The sequence below is a fragment of the Eublepharis macularius genome, chromosome 10 (assembly GCF_028583425.1).
Source record: "Eublepharis macularius isolate TG4126 chromosome 10, MPM_Emac_v1.0, whole genome shotgun sequence".
Classification (NCBI taxonomy): Eukaryota; Metazoa; Chordata; class Lepidosauria; order Squamata; family Eublepharidae; genus Eublepharis; species Eublepharis macularius.
Genome location: NC_072799.1, coordinates 85,721,598 through 85,740,561, shown reverse-complemented (window position 1 = coordinate 85,740,561; position 18,964 = coordinate 85,721,598). Strand labels below are relative to the sequence as shown.

General features: G+C 44.5%; 1 protein-coding gene across 2 annotated transcripts in view; it reads right to left on the bottom strand.

The window, feature by feature from the left end:
• Positions 1 to 301: 301 nt before the first annotated feature.
• Positions 302 to 18,964, bottom strand: part of LONRF1 (LON peptidase N-terminal domain and ring finger 1) — a 31,301-nt gene continuing 12,638 nt past the window's right edge. For both annotated transcript variants that reach the window (XM_054989585.1, XM_054989586.1), the window contains 6 exons: positions 17,789 to 17,903; positions 17,239 to 17,360; positions 5,158 to 5,316; positions 4,909 to 5,071; positions 3,834 to 3,986; positions 302 to 1,808 (listed from right to left, as the gene is read on the bottom strand). In XM_054989585.1, coding sequence (XP_054845560.1) covers positions 1,650 to 1,808; positions 3,834 to 3,986; positions 4,909 to 5,071; positions 5,158 to 5,316; positions 17,239 to 17,360; positions 17,789 to 17,903 — 871 coding nt within the window. In that variant the 3' untranslated portion in view covers positions 302 to 1,649. The remainder of the gene's footprint in view (positions 1,809 to 3,833; positions 3,987 to 4,908; positions 5,072 to 5,157; positions 5,317 to 17,238; positions 17,361 to 17,788; positions 17,904 to 18,964) is intronic.

Here is an 18,964-nt window from a genome sequence, read left to right as displayed (position 1 = left end):
CTGGTTTTCAAATAAACAGCACCCAGCTTTTGCACTACTTCAGGGCCAGTGGTGGCATAACCCTTTCACAAATAGGACCATTTCACAGAAAAATAGAGGCAGCCTGTCCCACCTGTGTGTGCCTACATTGTGCATGTCTGCCAATTAAATCACACTACCACCCCCACCCCCTCTAGTGAAAATAAAATTGTGGTCTGAAAGCTTCAACTAACTTTGTTTCCTTGCGGGAAGGCGTGTCGTTATTTTTTGTTTAAATGTTAACATTGCCCAAAAAGGCTCCATTCCATTGTTCTTACAACTCCGAGGGTAGGAGGACGCGTGTGACTTGCTCGACATCCACCCAGCAAGCTCTCGTGTTAGAACAGGGAATCAAACTTGGGTGCCCCAGATCTGCTCCGGCAAGTCTTGATAACTGCTGCACCACAGCATCTCATCGCTGTTCATCTGCTTGACTTCTTTAATATAGTGCTTATTTTACGGGAGTAGTCTGCTGCTTGACTGGTAATGTCTCCTCTACGTACTGGTAACAGCAAGCAAAACATTACCATCAGTTTAAAAATGGTTTTAAAGTTTATTAAAAATTAAATATTAGCAAAAGCAAGATCTTTAAAGAAACATTTCACAAAATGATTCACATACAAGACACACTCACAAACTGAGAATTTATTTTAAATACCACCTATTGGTAAGCAGAATGCTAACCTTAACACTGGTCTGTATTCTACTCAGCAAGGTTTGATTTGAAGCCCTCCTTCCACTTCAGGGGGCTCCCTTTAAGTTAAGGAAGACTTAAATTTTGCTGAGCAAGGTGGTAGGATACAGGCCAGTGATATGAGTAAGGCATGGAAGAAGTCTTATTTGAACCCAGTACAAACTAAAAAACTCCTATATAGTACTTCAGTAGTTTCTAAACATTGACATCAACTGTCTGTACGAGTATGGTAAGTGGGCCATAGCTGATCCATGAAACTAGAAGAAAATGACTCGGTATTTTCAAATCTGAGAGTCTGATAATATGCTTAGGCAGTATGCGCAAAACTGGAAACTTGGGAATCATTGCTGGACGCAACTGGAACTGAATCTTGTATAACCCCAGTTCTTCTCCAAATGCACTATAATAGGTTCACAGTTTAAAAGCATGTTGAATGATGTTTCAGTTTTTAACATGGCTCTAAATTCATACAATCTTTAGTATTGTGAAAGTCTACAAAATTAATCTGTACCATTTATTAATTTCCCATAGCAACATTCAATACTATGTTTTAAGTACTTGTGCAAATAGCAACAGCATGTTACCGCTGAGGCAAACTCCAATTTGCAAGATTTTGAACATATCCTTAATGTTGTAAACTTGGACCAAGGATGAAATCCAGCACTTATAAGAAGTCAGCAGGAAAAACTCAGATACATTCTCACTTGTATATAGTGCAAATAAAGTAGAACTTATCCACATATTTTGTTGCTGGATTGACTCTTGTGTGCTGTTTTAGTGGTATCCTTCAGGTTGATTGGATCCATGTGAAAAATGAGTTGTTTCAGGAAAGTAAGCAATTCTGATGCAATTTCCAACCCAGCACTAAATGTGCAAATGCTGCAAAAACTCCTGATGCAATTACAGAAATAGGGAACACTTCAGGAAGATCAAGAAGTCATTTGGACTGGTCTCTAGAGAAGTATGTCAATATATCTTGAATTTTTATCAGTCGTTCTTTCAAAGAGGTCATAGAGAACACTGAGAGCTGATATCTAGGGTCCACAGGAAGGACAGCGAGAAGCCACCAACACCAAGCAGGTCCATTAGCTGTTCCCTAAGCATAAGGAGTGAAATGCATTATTAAATTTATAATGTAACAACGATGGGCTACTGGTGAGCTACTGGTTTTATGGTTGCACAATTTGAGATCTGAAGTGCAGAAATGCACACCATCCAGTCTGCAGCTAGTTAAACTACATCTCGGGGGCTTAACAGCAAGTCTCTCACTAGTGCCTTCGTATTATCTATGTTGGCTATGAGGGTTTGCTTGATACCCTGTTCCGCTTTCAAGTGTCTGTTCCAACCAATGTGACGGCCTGGAAAGAAACTGGGAAAATGGAGAGGTGGAACAATGGACTAGCTTCTAGTGAACTTTTTAATCTACTTTATTGACAGAAAAATTGGAACATTTAGGGGAATGCTGAAAAAAACCCTATGAAATAATGTTTATGCTAAAGCAGTAAAATAAGTAGGTTTAACGAAGGATTATTCCCCCCCCCCCCCATGGCTTCAACGTTTTTAGAAAGTTTTCATCTCCAAGCTGCCCACCAGTTGCCCTCACATTATAAACAGAAAAATACTATGTATCAGAAGTCACAGTTGATGTATATCATAGGACAGCTCAAGTAGAGTAATTATACTAGCCTTAGTCACAATGAGTAGAACAGGAACATGACAGGGCGTGGTGCTGGCACGGTAGCTCTCGTGCACCCTACTGAGCTGGTGCAGCTTCCTTCAACAAATCAAATATTTGATTTATATGCCGCCCTTCAGGATGACAACACCAGGGGTGTGCAATTTGGGTTTCCAATTTGGGTAAAATACCCGAATTGACCCGATTTGCAAAGGTTCAGGACTTCTGAATTGGGCCCAGCACGCTGGGCTCAAGTCGGAAACCATGAATCAAAGCTTCCAAAAGCAATTGGTATTGCTTTGGGAAGCTTTGGGTCAAGGGTTTAAAATGCCCCCTTTCTTGCCCCTGCAAAGCATTTAAAACCCCAGATCAGCTGTTTGGGGGAGAAATCCCCGCCAAACAGCTGATCGGGGGGGGGGGAATGCCCTTGGCTTTTCCACCCAAGGGGAGGGAGGAAGAGGGAGCTCCCTCTGCCTCCCTCCCATTGGATGAAATAGCCAGCCTGGATACTTTCAAAGCTCAGAACAGGGCTTTTCAGCACTGCTCTAAGCTTTAAAGTATCCAGGCTAGCTATTTCAGCCAATGGGAGGAAGGCAGAGGGAGCTCCCTCCTACTGGGTGAAATAACCGTCTTGGAGTTTTTCAGAGCTCAAAGCAGGGCTTTTCAGTGCTGCTCTGAGCTTTGAAAGTATCCAGGCTGGCGTTTTCACCCAATGGGATGAGGGGAGCTCCCTCTTCCCCCCTCCCATCTGGTGAAAAAGCTGAGAACTCCTGCTATGATTTTCTGTATGGTCCGAATTTTTATGGAGCATGCCGAAGTGGCTGAAATGCCCTAATCCCAAAGCGGCTTGCCGCTTAGGGTTTAGGAGTATTCCAGATTGTTTTCCTGCTTCGGATAAACCCGAAGCGGGAAATCCGAATCTTTTCCCTGTGCACATCCCCTACTTAACACCCACTCAGAGTGGTTTACAAAGTATGTCATTATTATCCCCACAACAAAATACCCTGTGAGGTGGGTGGAGCTGAGAGAGCTCTTACAAGCTGTGACTAACACAAGGTCACCCAGCTGGCTTCAAGTGGAGGAGTGGGGAATCAAACCCAGATCTCCAGATTAGAGTCCCGTGCTCTGAACCACTATACCAAAGCAGAGAATTTAAAAACAGGGCCGGGATTGTTCAAGCACATAAAAGAATAATCTGCAAAACAGACCCTCAGACTTATTTCATTGTACCAGAAGACGGCTTATTTCATGTGTTAATATTACTGAAATGCGAAAAGCCTGACACCCCCTTGAGGTTTGCCTTTCTTTTGGCACTGCCTCTCTTTTTTGCCTATCACCACTGCCACATCATCTGCTGTACTCTATCCAGATTGGACTGCTTAGCTAGTAAAGCAGCAAACCGGGTTGCTAGAAATATCTTGGTGCATATATATTTGTTCTGAATACCTGTATATTTGATTCCCTTTCTGGCATTGGACCAAAATGCTGAAGTATCTGGGTATGAAATTTGTTTCTTAAGCTTTGGAACCAGTTCCAAGCCTGGCTGTATACAAAATCATGAAGTTCTCCAAGTTTCTTCATCTCACCTTCATCTTTAATCTAGGGAAGACAATACAGGATAACTGAAATGTACCGAAGGGAATCAATCTAGCTCTCTTTATGTAGTCTTGTTTTATACAGAACAGTGAATTTCAATAAAGATCATTTGAAAAAAGAAAAATAAATGCAGCCACTACCATTCTGTCACGAGCAAGGAGGTCTGCAAAAATGTGGCACATCTACAGTGCTCTTATAGCAAGAATGCTTGCAGGGAGCTGCACTTAAAAACCACGGCCATCAAGGATGGCATCCTTTCACCTGTAGCAGCTCGGTGGAATGCATCAGAGCACCTACCAAACTGACTACACAAAATAAATGCCTATAGCATATTTTAAACATAGAACTTAAAAGTATGTGCACACCTGAAGTGGCAGAGCCCCTTTTTAATTATATTCTTTTACCTCTAGGATAAATCATCACTTGACTGTTCTGTAGAAATCTGCTGAGTGTACTTAAATAGCTTGTTGTGTACACTATTCTGGCTTTAGGATGGCAAGAGAAAATCGGAGTTGCATGTTCAGTGATTACACTGACTGAGCTAAGCATGGGATCTAATTTCTTGGGGGGGGGAGGGGTAAAGAAGAAAGTGAGGAGGGCGAAATGGTGACCAAGATCTACTGACTTGTAGGTGTGCAGCCACCCTACCCCCTAAAATGTACTTGGCAATGTTTAATCAAATGAAAGCCTTTGTTCTATTAATCAAATTTGACCCATTGAATACCAATTGTAAGGTTCCTTCCCCCTCCCAAACGTACATTGTTAAAATTAACAGAAGAATTTTTAATCAAAAATCAGACACATGTATCTGCAGTATATATGTGCACCGTACTCAGCTACTCCTATTGCCAGAGGTGAGGGTCTGTAATAACTATAACGCACTGTATGAGATGAGTGCTCATGACAGAGAATCAAGTATGAATACCTTCATATCTTCCAAATACTCAATGTCTGCAGTGCAATACCCATCCTTCATTCCTCGTTGCAGAACTCTGAATCTCCTTAATCCAACTGTATCAACAATTGACCGTCCATCTGGCAAATAGTCAACATTTCTAATGTACAACATGCAACCATAATCTGCAAAACTAGAACAAGGGGCAGAGTCAGTACTCATACTAGAAATAAATTTCACTACTTTTAAGCATCTTTATGCTGTGGGACATATACATACCCCTTTTTTGGGTCACTGGTACACATCCCAAATTGTTTTGTTCCTGTTTCTATACTTCTTCGAATCATTAGTCGATACCTTGGCTCAAACACATGAAGAGGACAAGGCACAGTAGGGTAGGCCATAGTGCAAACAAAAATAGGAACATTACTGGTCAAGCTAGAACAAAAATGCAAAAGAATTTAAAAGTCAGTCTTGCAGTACTTTAGTTTACATTTTCCTCAATACTTGGAAACTGAGTATTGTAGCTCCTATTCATAAGAAAGGTGATAAAGCAGATCCAAAAAACTACCGTCCCATAAGCTTGTTGAATTTTACAGCAAAATGTTATAGTAAATATCTTCTGTATAAATTGTAGGACTGGGAAATTTCTAATCATGTGATCCACCCCAACCAGGCTGGCTTTAGAAAGGGCCAAAGCACAGTTGAGCACTGTCAAAATCTTTATCAATTAGCCCTATCAGGCATAAATGGCCTCACTAAAGCCCTTTTTGTAGCATTTGTAGATCTTGCTGCTGCATTTGATTCTATAGATAGAAATCGTCTCTGGAAGAAGCTAGCTAGCACAAATATAGATAAACGCTTGCTGTTTCTTCTTCAGGAATTACACTCAGACATCTTTGCCAAAATCAGGGTGGGTACTTCAGGCTCTTTAACAGATGAAATTCCAATTCTTAGAGGGGTTAAGCAGGGATGTGTACTTGCTCCTATGCTTTTTAACCTGTACATAAATGGTATAGTGCACAGGTTATCAGGTCCCCACATTTGGTCATCAGAAAATTTCGATTCTTTTATATGCTGATGACATGGTCCTACTCGCCCTTACCCAAACTGGACTAAAAAGGTTACTGCACCAACTAGGTGAATACTGCAAAGAGGAGGCCCTCAAAATAAATTATGACAAGACCAAGGTCATGGTGTTTAGAAGGCGGTCCAGAAGGACCACCTGGAGTATTCATGGAATTCCCACTGAACAGTGCAGCTCCTATAAGTATTTGGGAGTGACCTTTAGCGAGACCCTAAGTTGGAATATACATCTGGATATTGTTAAATCCTCCACTTTAAAAATAATAGGGGCAATTCTGAGATTTTATTATACCAAGGGTGGATCTCTTGTAGACCCTGCAATAAAACTGTATTTATGTAAGGCAATCCCCCACCTCCTTTATGGTATAGAAGTCTGGGGTTGGAAAGAACATATCATAACCCATCTGGAATCGATTCAAAATCTTTTCATTAGACGATTGCTTGCCCTACCCAGGGGGACCCCTGCAGCCCTAAAATAAGGGCAGAACTTGGTCTGCCTTCAGTTAGAGCTAGGGTTCATTTGGCCATACTTAAATTCTGGAGCAAGGGTAATACTGTTATTACCAACACTTTCAGCAAGCAGTGCTTTCAGCTGATGACAGTGACTCACCCTGGGCAGCTTGCTACAATAACATTCTTGTTCATTATACCATTCCAGGTGATTTGTTGGGGGTCTTAAATAATGGCTCCAACTTGGGTCTACAGATGTGATGCTTTTTTGGACAGTCTTACAATTTCCCGGTCCAGATCTTCCCCTTAGTTTAAACTGATCAAAAGAGATCATGTTAGATCTCCTTATTTAGTGAATATCACATCCCAAAATCTCAGAAAATCATTTACCTCCTTGCGCTTTCAAACAATGCCGACAGCTTTACTTACAGGAAGATACCATCAAACCCCAATGGCTCTCCATCTCTGCATATGCGGTGCCTCAGTTCCTGAGGATCTTCTACATTACACCTTATTTTGTCCCATGTATGCAGAGGGTAGAGCTAAATTTCTTGCCAACTTATTATTAGGCGTAACTTTACCTCTGATATTGACAAATTAGTTTTTTTGTTATCTGATACTGATTCTTTTGTCACTAGCAGAGTATTCCTGTTTGCCTTAGCTGCAAAAAATATTAGGGCCAAGATTGTTTCCTTAGAAACCTAATTTTCCCATAACTGTCTGGTATTTATTAAGGTCCCATTTTAATTGTATTCTATTTTTATTATTTTAATAACTGTCTTTTTAATAACAATACTTCTAATTGACTTTACTTTTTTTTAGAAGTCACTAAAATCCACAACAATCCTCCAAATTTCTCAAGTGGAGACAAACATCTACACTTTGTTCTGAGTTCCTAGCATGCTTGCAACCATGTGCAACAACCTCAACTGGCAAGCAGATCAACAGTGTGGAAGATAACACCGCTGATCACCTGTTTGAGATGAAGAGAGAAAAGGTGCTCAAGTGCTCGTCCTTTCCCACCTCCTCAAGTGATGATTATCTTCAGATGAATCAGTCCTGACCACTGACAGCAACATGCATGCAATTCCCCCGCTTCACTTCTGTCTTTTAAAATGTCCAAATTGGTATGCAGGTACTTAACAGACTCTAAACACTCAATTTCCCTATGCAGACTAAAATAAAACATTACTCAAAAGCAAAGGCCAGTTGAGAATTTTGTCCAAAAGTCTGGGATGCAATTATATGTGAACAACCGATAAGCATTATGCATACTTACAATACCCTGACCCAACAACTTGCTTGTAGTGATGCATACCTGTTTTTGGTTTTTTTCCTAAAGACTTATGAGAACGGAACATCATTGTCATGAATTCTATTGCACTGGCTCAAAGCCTTAGCAAACAACATTAAAAGAGAATGGAACAAACTGAAGATCCTACAAGTACAGGTTCATGAGCCATGGTAGAAAAACGGATGGCATGCTGGACTCCGCCCTCCATGTGATGGTATGAGACTTGTGACTATACACACAGGTTTAGCCAATCTCATATAAAATAATACATACAAAAAGGAGATAGGAAAATGGAACCAGCGCGGAGTCTGTAAAACTGACAGCCTCTTTTCCTGCTGCCCAGGCTGTTAGTTGCACAGACCCCGTGCTGAAACCAGCCGATGGGCTGAAACCGGCACAGGGTCTGTTATAGTTCGAACCAGCCACAGAACAGCTGGAAAAATTCCGTTTGTTCTGGAAAAACGTGGTCCCACGGAACACGTGTTTCTCTTCAAACTAACTGGCTGTTCCATATGGAATTTTGTTCCATGGTTCATTTCGTGCCCATCTCTATTTGAGAGACTCTGCGTAAGTGGCTTTTCTTCTGGCTCCAAGTTTTGGCACTATCTGGCAACAGGCAGGTCATCTTTTTCCACTCCTGTGAAGTGCTGAAGCTACTGCTGCTTCTTTAAAGTAGCCTGTTTTTATTACAGCACTATTCCAGAGAAGAGATGGGCATGAAGCACAAGACGAACTAAAGTTCATCACGAACCTGTTGGCTTGTGCTTCATGAACCAGTGGTTCATGGGAGCCCATTTTCCAAGAACTTCCATGAACTGGTCTGCCGGTTTGTTTGGTTCGTGTTAAAATACCCCTTTCCCTGCCGCTAATCCACCCCCAGATCTCCCCAACAAGCAGCTGATCCAAGCCTGCTGAGGCAAAATGCCCCTTTCCATGCCGCTGCGAAGCGGCAGGAAAAGGGGCATTTCCACCCCCAAATCAGCTGCTTGTCAGCAGTCTCCCCGACAAGCAGCTGATCCAAGCCTGCTGAGGCGAAATGCCCCTTTCCATGCCGCTGCGAAGCAGCAGGAAAAGGGGCATTTCCACCCCCAAATCAGCTGCTTGTCAGCAGTCTCCCCGACAAGCAGCTGATCCAAGCCTGCTGGGGTGAAATGCCCCTTTCCCTGCTGCTGCAAAGCAGCAGGGAAAGGGGCATTTAAATCCCATTAACCACTTCACAAACTGGCACAGGTTCATGAAAGTTCATCATTTCCGAACTGCACAGTTCGTTTTTTCCCCAGTTCATGCCCACCTCTAATCCAGAGGACAGCAGAATTAGTGCTACTTATCCTTTTGTCCTAACACCAAACATTCTCAAGAGTAGGTGTACCACTGCAAAAAGGTTTTATCCTGATAGAAATGCCTTTGGGGTTCATGGCTCATTCTCTGAGGGGAGCCACCTCTTTTGCAGCATATAGGGTCTTCCCATCATTAGAGGTGGGGTGCAGACCCATGACTTAGAAGTCTGTGCCCTCATTTACTAATCCCTACCAGATTGATTTGAAGACATCAGCTGATGTTTCTTTGGGTAGAATGGTCCTTCTTGGACAGTTAATCTGTGTTTCTCACACTAGGACAGTACTACTTTACTGTGTCTCACTAGCCCAAGACTGCCTTGACCACCAGAAAATCAAACATTTGTTCATTTACTGTGAATTCCTTTTCCCAGTGGTCCTAGGCTGGGGCAACCTTCTGCACCCGTTTTAAGTTTTCTAGATGGCTAAATATGATAGGAGGGACCTTGGTCTGACTTCTTGGGAACAGCCTAACTGCTTGGTTGGTAAGCTTCGGCAGTTCAAGACCTGGGGATGTCCCTTCATATGCTTTTTTTCTAAAGTTGGCTTTTTATTGTTCTTGTTCTATGTTTAGGGCTGTTTTGTAGTTAATATTTTATCTAGGTTTTATTGTTGGGAAAGGAGCTGCTACTCCACCAAACTAGGGACTGGGAAAGAAGCCCTTCCCACAAAGGCTCAAAGCTTAGACCCTGCCTACCTCCAAAAGTAGCTTCTGCCCATTGGAATAAAACTGACTACACCCCAGGACCATGGAGAAATCCATGACAAGTGAACATTTTTTCCTTTTTTCAAGACAAAGAGCACTGCCCTAGGGCTGTTATTGATCATTAAAACAGTGCCAAGTTTAAAAGCCCTCTCCCTTCACAAAATGGTCCCAAACTGAACCAGGCCTCCAACTGTTTACTGAGTTTTAAAAATCACTGGATGCTCTATATTCTGTAGTTAGACCCTCAGATACTGGAAAACCAGGTTCAAACTAACACCTAGCTATTAAGTTCATGGTATCCTTGAACTGGATTTGTCTGGATTTCAGTAAAGCTTTTGATAAGGTACCCCATGACATTCTGATGGGCAAACTGGAAGACTGTGGAGTGGACTATAGGACAGTTCGGTGGATAGGGAACTGGTTGGAGGACCGCACTCAAAGAGTGGTGGTCAACGGCGTTTCATCAGATTGGAGGGAGGTGTCCAGTGGGGTGCCACAGGGCTCGGTTTTGGGCCCGGTACTTTTCAATATTTTTATCAATGATCTGGATGAAGGAGTGGAAGGGCTGCTCATTAAATTTGCTGATGATACCAAATTGGGAGGAGTAGCAAACACCCAAGAAGATAGAATTAAAATTCAACAAGACCTGAATACTCTGGAGAAGTGGGCAGCTGTGAATAGGATGCAATTCAACAAAGACAAGTGCACAGTATTACATCTGGGCCACAAAAATGGGAAGCACAAATACTGGATGGGGGATACACTTCTGGGCAGTAGTATACATGAAAGGAATCTTGGGGTAAGAGTGGACTGTAAACTAAATATGAGCAGTCAGTGTGATGCGGTGGCAAAAAAGGCTAATTCAATCTTGGGTTGTATCAAAGGGGCCATAGCGTCAAAATCTCAGGAGGTCATAGCCCCTCTCTATACTGCCTTGGTCAGGCCACACCTGGAGTATTGTGTGCAGTTCTGGAGGCCTCACTTCAAAAAGGATGTGGACAAAATCGAGAGGGTACAGAGGAGAGAGACGAGAACGGCCCTTGGATACTCACTGTGAAGGGTCCTTCTCCTCTGAGGACAGGAGGACATCTTGGGTGATTCCCACCATCCAATCAGGGAGGCAGGAAGTTAATTTTTCTTCCTCTTCCTTGATGAGTGGGACCACCCCTTGTCTCTTCAGTTCGGGTGACTCCCCTCAGCAGTATCCGTCCTCCTTGGACTTCTAACTACAACTATGAAAAAGAACTTTATAGAGATAAAAAAACACTGCATGTGCTCTGCAACCGTGAACTAACAGCAGAGAAGCAGAAATGTAACAAACAGATATTATGGGAAAGACCACACTGGTAACAGTCTTAAGGAAAAGAAATAGAACCAGAGAGGAAGAAAAGTGCAGCTTCAACTTGGCTTTTGTGACCGACAAAGATCTTGGGAGGGCAAGATGTCCTCCTGTCCTCAGAGGAGAAGGACCCTTCACGGTGAGTTTCCAAGGGCCGTTCTCCCTCTGAGGTGGAGGACATCTTGGGAACTCCCAAAGCAGTTCTTAATGTCCGGGTGGGAGATCTTCGTCCATTAGTACCTGTTGCAGCACTCTTCTTCAGAACGCAGCATCTGCTGACGCATATGTATGGATGTGATAGTGTTTAATGAATGTGGACGCAGAAGACCAGGTGGCCGCTTTGCAAATGTCATTGATTGATGCGTTTCTCCTTAGTGCTGCATTGGTCGCAGCGCTCCTAGCCGAGTGCGCTGTAATTCCCGATGGTACTTCCAGCTTAAGGGCTCTGTAAGCTTCTGCGATGCATGTTTTAATGCTATACGCAATAGCTGATGATGACATCCGTTGACCTAACTTGGGACGAGCTATATTCACAAAGAAAGAGTCCGTCTGACGAAGTGATTCTGTTCGGATTATGTAGATATTGACAGCTCGCCTGACGTCAAGACTGTGCCATTCACGTTCCCTGGCATGTCTTGGGGATGGGCAAAATGATGGAAGGTTGATCTCTTGAGACCAATGGAAACTAGATATAGCCTTGGGCATGAAAGCCGGGTCCGTCCTCAAGACCATCTTGTCTCTATGAAAAATACATAGAGGTCTGGTCTGGTTGATAAGGCGCTCAGTTCCGAGATGCGCCTCGCAGATGTTATAGCCACGAAGAAAATGGTCTTGAGCTTGAGCCATCTACGAGAAATGTCCCTCAACGGTTCAAACGGAGCTTTTGTGAGGGCCGCTAGCACCACGTTCAGGCGCCACGTTGGAAACCTGTGGACTACAGGTGGATTTAGTAATGTCGCACCTCGGAGGAATCGTTTGATATGAGGATGATCCGGCCCCTTCTTCGGTAGTGATGACTGTGCTTAGAGCTGCGATCTGCTGCCGTAGGGTCGCCGGTTGGAGACCTCTGTCCAGTCCCTACTGAAGAAAAGCTAGAACCACTTGTGTTGGTGGATGGAGTGCGGCACCTTTTTCCTCCTGCACCATCTGCTGAACGCCTTCCAGGAGACGTTATAGATCTTGATGGTAGACTTCTTTCTGGATGCTAGTAAAGTGTCGATGACCTTTGGAGGATAGCCTTCTCGTTGAAGGTAGCCCCGTTCAATTTCCACCCTGTCAGAGACCACCATTACGGACAGGGGTGCCAGATCGGACCTTGCTGTAACATGTCTGGTTGTACCGGGAGTTTGAGTGGAGGTGCTACTGACAGAAGTAGTAGGGACGAAAACCACGGTCTTCATGGCCACCAAGGGGCGACTAATAGTATGTTGGCTCCTTGTTCCCGGATCTTCCGTAGAAGTTTGGGTATGGTTGGTAGTGGAGGAAAGGCGTACAACAAACCTTTCGACCATTGCGAGTTGAGAGCATCCGTGCCCTCTGCCTTCGGATGAAAGAACCTGGAGAAAAATCTGGGAACTTGACTGTTCAGGTGAGAAGCAAAGAGATCTACTAAGGGCATTCCGAAGTGTGCTGCTAGGAGAGTGAACGTTTCCCTCTTCAAGGACCATTCCCCTGGATGCAGGGACTCTCTGCTCAGCCAGTCCACATACACATTGAGGACTCCTCTGATGTGCTCTGCCTGGATCGACCTGAGATTGCTCTCCGCCCAGCTGATGATCTTGTGGGCTTCTCTCTGGAGGTGAGATGACCTGGATCCTCCTTGTTTGTTTATAGAAGTTTTCGCGGCGATGTTGTCCGTGCGTATCAGGACATGACTGTGAAGAATCCTCTCCCCGAAGTGTGTCAGCACTAGCAGGATGGCTCTCAGTTCCAGGACATTGATGGGAAGTTTCGCCTCCTTCTCGGACCATCTGCCCTGGGCTGGGATGCCCTCCATCGTCGCTCCCCAGCCCTTGAGGCTGGCGTCGGTAAATATTTGTATAAGCTGATGGGAGAGGAAGCTCTTGCCCTGTTGTAGGTTGGCATCTACTGTCCACCACTTCAGACTGTCCTTTATCACTCTGGGCACCTGTACCTTGATGTTCGACCGCTGAGCAATCTGTAGCTGAAAAGGACGTAGCAAGGCCTGGAGTGGTCTGGAGTGGAATCGACCCCAGTAGATTGCCTCAGCATTGGCCACCAGCAGGCCCATGAACTTCGACAGATCCATGAGCATGGAGGAAGATTGCCTGATTATTGCTCCTGCCAGTAGCCTGGTCTTGTCCCTCTTCTTGGAGGGTAGGAAGAATCGGCCCTCTTTGGTGTCAATAATTAGGCCCAGATGTTCCAGGCACTGAGACGGTTGGAGTGAGCATTTGGCTAGGTTTATTATGAAGCCGTGTTTCTCCAGGAACTGAATGATGAATGTCGTCACTCTGATGGAGTCCTCTCTGGAACCCGACCGTATCAACAGGTCGTCCAAGTAAGGATGTAGATGAAAGCCCATTTCTCTCAGCCTGAGGATCGGAACGATCAGCAACTTGGTAAATACCCTGGGCGCGGTTGCCAGGCCAAAGGGCATTGCTCTGAACTGGAAGTGAAGATTCTTCAAGCAGAACCTGAGGAATCTCCGATGTGCTGGAGCCACTGGTACATGTAGATAAGCCTCTGTTAAATCTATCGCAGTTAGAAACTCCCCCGGCTGTAGGGCCTCTGCGATGGATCGAAGAGTTTCCATCTGGAAGTGACGAATTTTGATGAACTTGTTCACGTACTTCAGATCCAGCACAGACCTCCAGTCCCCGTTCCTTTTGGGGACTGAAGAAAATGGAGTACACTCCTTGTCCTTCTTCGTGTGGAGGAACCGGTTCGACTGCTTTGATGGTCAACAGCTGTTGGATGGCCTGCATTGTGATGGATCTTCTGATAGGATCTTTCTTTAGGGGGGAAAACGCTCTGGTGGCAAGGAAACTAATTCTATTGAGTAACCATGAGAGACTACTTCCATGGCCCAGGCATCTGCTTTGGACTCTATCCAGGTTTGATGAAATAGAAGTAGTCTGCCCCCCACCGTAGCTGGCTGCAAGTCAGGGCTTCTGCCCCTTGTCCTCGGAATCTTGCCTGCTGCCTCGATGGCCCTGCTGTCTGTTGAATCCATTCTGGAAGTTCCCTCTGCGCGGTTGAGATTTTGGGAGGTTCCATCCGCGTTTTTGGTCTTGACGATTTCTGGGTAAGGTGTGGTGAGATCTGAAGGTTTGAAAGCCGAAGGATCGCCTTTCCGGCCTCTTTAGTGACTTTGGGAGGGCCTTCTTTTTGTCTCTAGTGTCCACTAATATTTTATCTAACTGGTCTCTGAAGAGCTTCTTTCCGTGGAAGGGGTAGGCCATAAGTATGACTTTAGCTTGTAGATCTGCTGGCCAAGCTCTGAGCCAGAGCAGTCGTCTGGTAGTTTTGGTGGAGGCCAGTGCTCTGGAGGAAAATGATAGGGCGTCTAGAGTGGCCTTTCCAGCCTCTTTAGTGACTTTGGGAGGGCCTTCTTTTTGTCTCTAGTCTCCACTAATATTTTATCTAACTGGTCTCTGAAGAGCTTCTTTCCGTGGAAGGGGTAGGCCATAAGTATGACTTTAGCTTGTAGATCTGCTGGCCAAGCTCTGAGCCAGAGCAGTCGTCTGGTAGCTGTGGTGGAGGCCAGTGCTCTGGAGGAAAATGATAGGGCGTCTAGAGTGGCATCCGACGTGAATGTGCAGGCTTTTAGGATTCTATTCGCTCCTTCAAGCAGTCGCCCATTGTTGCCTGGAAGCAACTGCAGTAGTCTCCTGACCCACACCACGGACGCCCTGGAGACAATAGACGCTATAGAAGAGGCTCTAATGGAGAAGGCCAGGGCTTCATGAGCTCGTCTCAAGAACACGTCTTCCTTTCTGTCTAGTGGATCTCTGATGTTGCCTTGGCCATCCTCCGCGAGCAGGCCTTGGGTCTGTATGGCAGCAACTGGAGCGTCGACAACCGGGACCTGCAATAACTCTGTAGCAAACTTAGGCAACGCATACAACTTTTTAATTGCATTTGGCACCTGTTTGCAAGCCCCCGGCATGGCCCATTTGGCTTTCAATTGACGCTCGAAATATTCTGGGAATGGGAAAACTTTGGGCTTATCATCCGACCTAGGGAAGAATTCCCTGTTCCCTTTGGGCCTTTGTAGTTTTGGGACTTCCTCCTCCTCCCCCGCCCTGGGCCGGGTTCCCTCAGGTCCAAGGCTGCTAATGTCTTGGCTAACAGATACTGGTAATCTTCAGCCTGGAAAAGTCAATTAGATTGCTCAGGGGTACTGATCTCCATATCATGCTCGTCCTCTGATAAAAATTCCCCCTCTTCGGAACCCTCACTGGGGGAGGAGGCTTCGTCTGCCCAACCAGGGTTTTTGTCTTGGACCCATCCCTGGGATTGCTTTCTGACTGCTTTAGTGGGCCATGAAGCGCTCTGGCCGAGACCCCTCTGAGACTTCTCTGGTCGAGTAGTGGGGGAGACATGCGAAGGTCCAGGTCCATCTGCTTGGCAAAGTGCCCTTAGCTCGTCTCTCAATGTTTGTCTAATCACTGACCTTATTACTGGTGATAAGGTGGCAGTAGGATCACTTACATATTGTTCTGGAGCTTCTCCGCAGGAGCCCTCCTTGGAACTGGGTCGATTTGGCTCCAATTCTCCCGCTGGGAGGTTGGCAAGCACGTCATTCGAAATTGGCGGGAAATCGCCAGTTGCGGCTTTTCCCGCCGAACAGGGGCTCTGCTCTGCCACGCCATCTTCCTGCTCCTTCTGGCTGCATGCAGATCTCTTCAGCTCCCTCTGCGAAAGTCGGAGCCGCTTCTTGGAGGGCTGGGACTCCTCCGATGTTGCTCCATGGCCGGGTAGCCACGCAAGCCAAGTAGGCAAGCCGGTGCCGGCAGGGCATGTTCCCACCGCCGGAAGGACGGCTCCAGGGGAACATCCCTCAGCCCTCTCCAGAAAGCTGTCCTCAGAGTCCGATGACTCCTTCAAGGCCATCTGTCCCATGATGGGACAATCTCCTTCCAGCCGCTCCACAGAGAGGGAAGAGGGTAAGGAAGGTGGTAGGTAAAGAGAAGTATGAATAAAGAGAAATGAAAATTAGGAAGAAGTGAGTGAAAAGTAGGAAGAGATAAAAGGAAGGTAGCAGAGCTAGCCTACTAAGTACTGCTCTCCCCTGAGGCACGAAAAGAACTGAAGAGACAAGGGGTGTTCCCACTCATCAAGGAAGAGGAAGAAAAATCAACTTCCTGCCTCCCTGATTGGATGGTGGGAATCACCCAAGATGTCCTCCGCCTGAGAGGGAGAATGATCAGGGGTCTGGAGACTGAGCCCTACGAGGAAAGGCTGAGGGCCTTGGGAATGTTTAGTTTGGAGAAGAGGAGGTTGAGGGGGAACATGATTGCTCTCTTTAAATATTTGAAGGGCTGTCATTTGGAGGAGGGCAAGGAGCTGTTCCAGTTGGCAGCGGACGGTAGGACCCGAAGCAATGGGCTTAAATTACATGCACAAAGGTACTGGCTGGATATTAGGAAGAACTTTTTCACCGTCAGAGTGGTTCAAAATTGGAATCAGCTGCCTAGGGAAGTGGTGAGCTCCCCCTCACTGGCAGTTTTCAAGAGGAGGCTGTATGAATACTTGTCAGAGATGCTTTAGGCTGATCCTGCACTGGGCAGGGGGTTGGACTAGATGGTCTGTATGGCCTCTTCCAACTCTTATGATTCTATGAACTAGGCACTCACTGCCTAATCTCCTTTCAGAACTGCTTAAGGATAAATACCACTTCTGTCATTACAGAAAGAGTTAAAACAAGCTAAGGAAAATGGGGTGCTGGACCTAAGCCTTATCTGAATCTTGCAAGCAAGTCACTGCACCCTATCCAATTTGTTTCATGCCGTGTTAGAATGCTGTTCTTTTTCACGAAGCGGTACAAAAACAGGAGAAAAAAAGCATCTAATCAGCACTGACTAGACATCTGGAAACTTTTACCTGAGGAAGCAAAGCTCTTTTTTAAACACACTTTAGGAACAAGTACTGAACTTCCAAATGTTCACTTACTAAAAGAACTCACCTTGAATGTTCAGCTGTTTCTTCATCATGAAGTCGCTCTCTCTCAGCTAACTCAGCAGGCAAGTACTTCTTCATTAGTATTTGCAGCAAGTGGGTGATGCTGTATTTCCTACTTGCCAGATACTAAAGGAAGAAACAAGCCATAAGACATTTTATTTAATATAAAAATGCTGCTACTCCAAAGCAGCTACATGAGTCCATTTCCATTTCTAAACGTAAACAAGTAATCTAGCAGTTTCAACTTAGAACTCAAAACTTTCCTTACAAATGTGTGACATTTAGTAGCCCTAGTTAAAGATGTTATGCTATTATGCTTCCATTTTCCCTAATAGACCAGTATGCCTATTTCAATTTCCATATACAGAGAACATGTCAGAGCTACCAAGAAGGGAAGTGTAAGCAAGAGGGCAGAGCGCCCCCCCCCAATAAATTTCGCCCTCAAGTGTTTTGAGTTTGTATTAAAATTTAAACAGGATAAACTTTGTATAGTCTTAGACATTAGTCATCAAAGACTTGCATTCAATAGTGGTTATATCTATGAAAACGATTACCTCTTTTAAGCTCTCTTTGCAGAGAGGACATTGAGGAGCATAGTCTAAACAACGCTCTAAACAATTCTTACAGAATGTATGGCCACAGGGAGTAGTCACAGGATGGAAGAAAAGTCTGCAAGAAAATTTCAAGACATTAGTCACGTTGCAGTGATATTAGCAGCCACCAGAATTAGGATTCAAATTAAAGCAAAACTGACAAAAACACTCCTCAGCGAAACATTCATAAGTTATTTTCTAGCATTTTTTCTTTATAAGCTTCACACAGTCCTAACAATTTCCCAAGAAAAGTTAGGTGTGCATAAACCACTGAAAGTGCCCTGCGCTCCATTTTTTTCCCTCCTTTGTTCCTACATTCAAACCTCACATCAACTCATAGTTTGACCTGGCTTTCCTCAATCCTCTCCTTCCCCCCTTTCCCTTCTTCCCTAGCGTCTCAAATCTTGAAACAGGTTAGCAAGAGTGCAAGTAGGCATTTGTAAATCGTGAGAAGTTACAATAGCTGTTTTAGGCACTTTAATTCCAGCTGCTCTCCAGCTGGCACTGAATGTGATTACTGCCAATCTTGGTTAAAGTGAACGTTTTAAGTATATACTGAATTTGCCTTATAAAGCTAGAATTGTAGGGATTAAAATGGCTTCCTTTTAACTTCAACTAGCATCTTTACTAGTATCTTAAGAACATTGGATGTAAAGAGAAGGGAACAGTAGCATTCCATACTGTAGATGCTAGTATATAAGAAGAGAGTAAAGGCGACCCTTTACTATCTTCTTGGCCAGAAAACATGAAGCATTTTCATACCAGCAGCAGCCAAAAATGCAATGGGGACAGAGATACTAACCCTGTACTCAAAATCACAGAAACACACACAAGACATATTATCATGAGTGGTGCGAGGCAAGTTTTCTGCCTTACTTATGGATTTTTTCCATTTTAAAAATAAATCTCGTAAGTCATACTGGGCAGCTTCAGAGTAGTAATTTTCAGGCAACAATCCCCAGAAAACTTAAAATATCTAACATATCACACACACAAACATACACAAACCTCATCAAAATTATAGGTGTTTATTGAGATTTCCCCCTCTAAACACTTCAATTCAACTGCTTTTGAAATATCTGTACAACACACAAGTTCTTGCACAAACACTATTTGTTTACAATAGAAGTCAAGCTT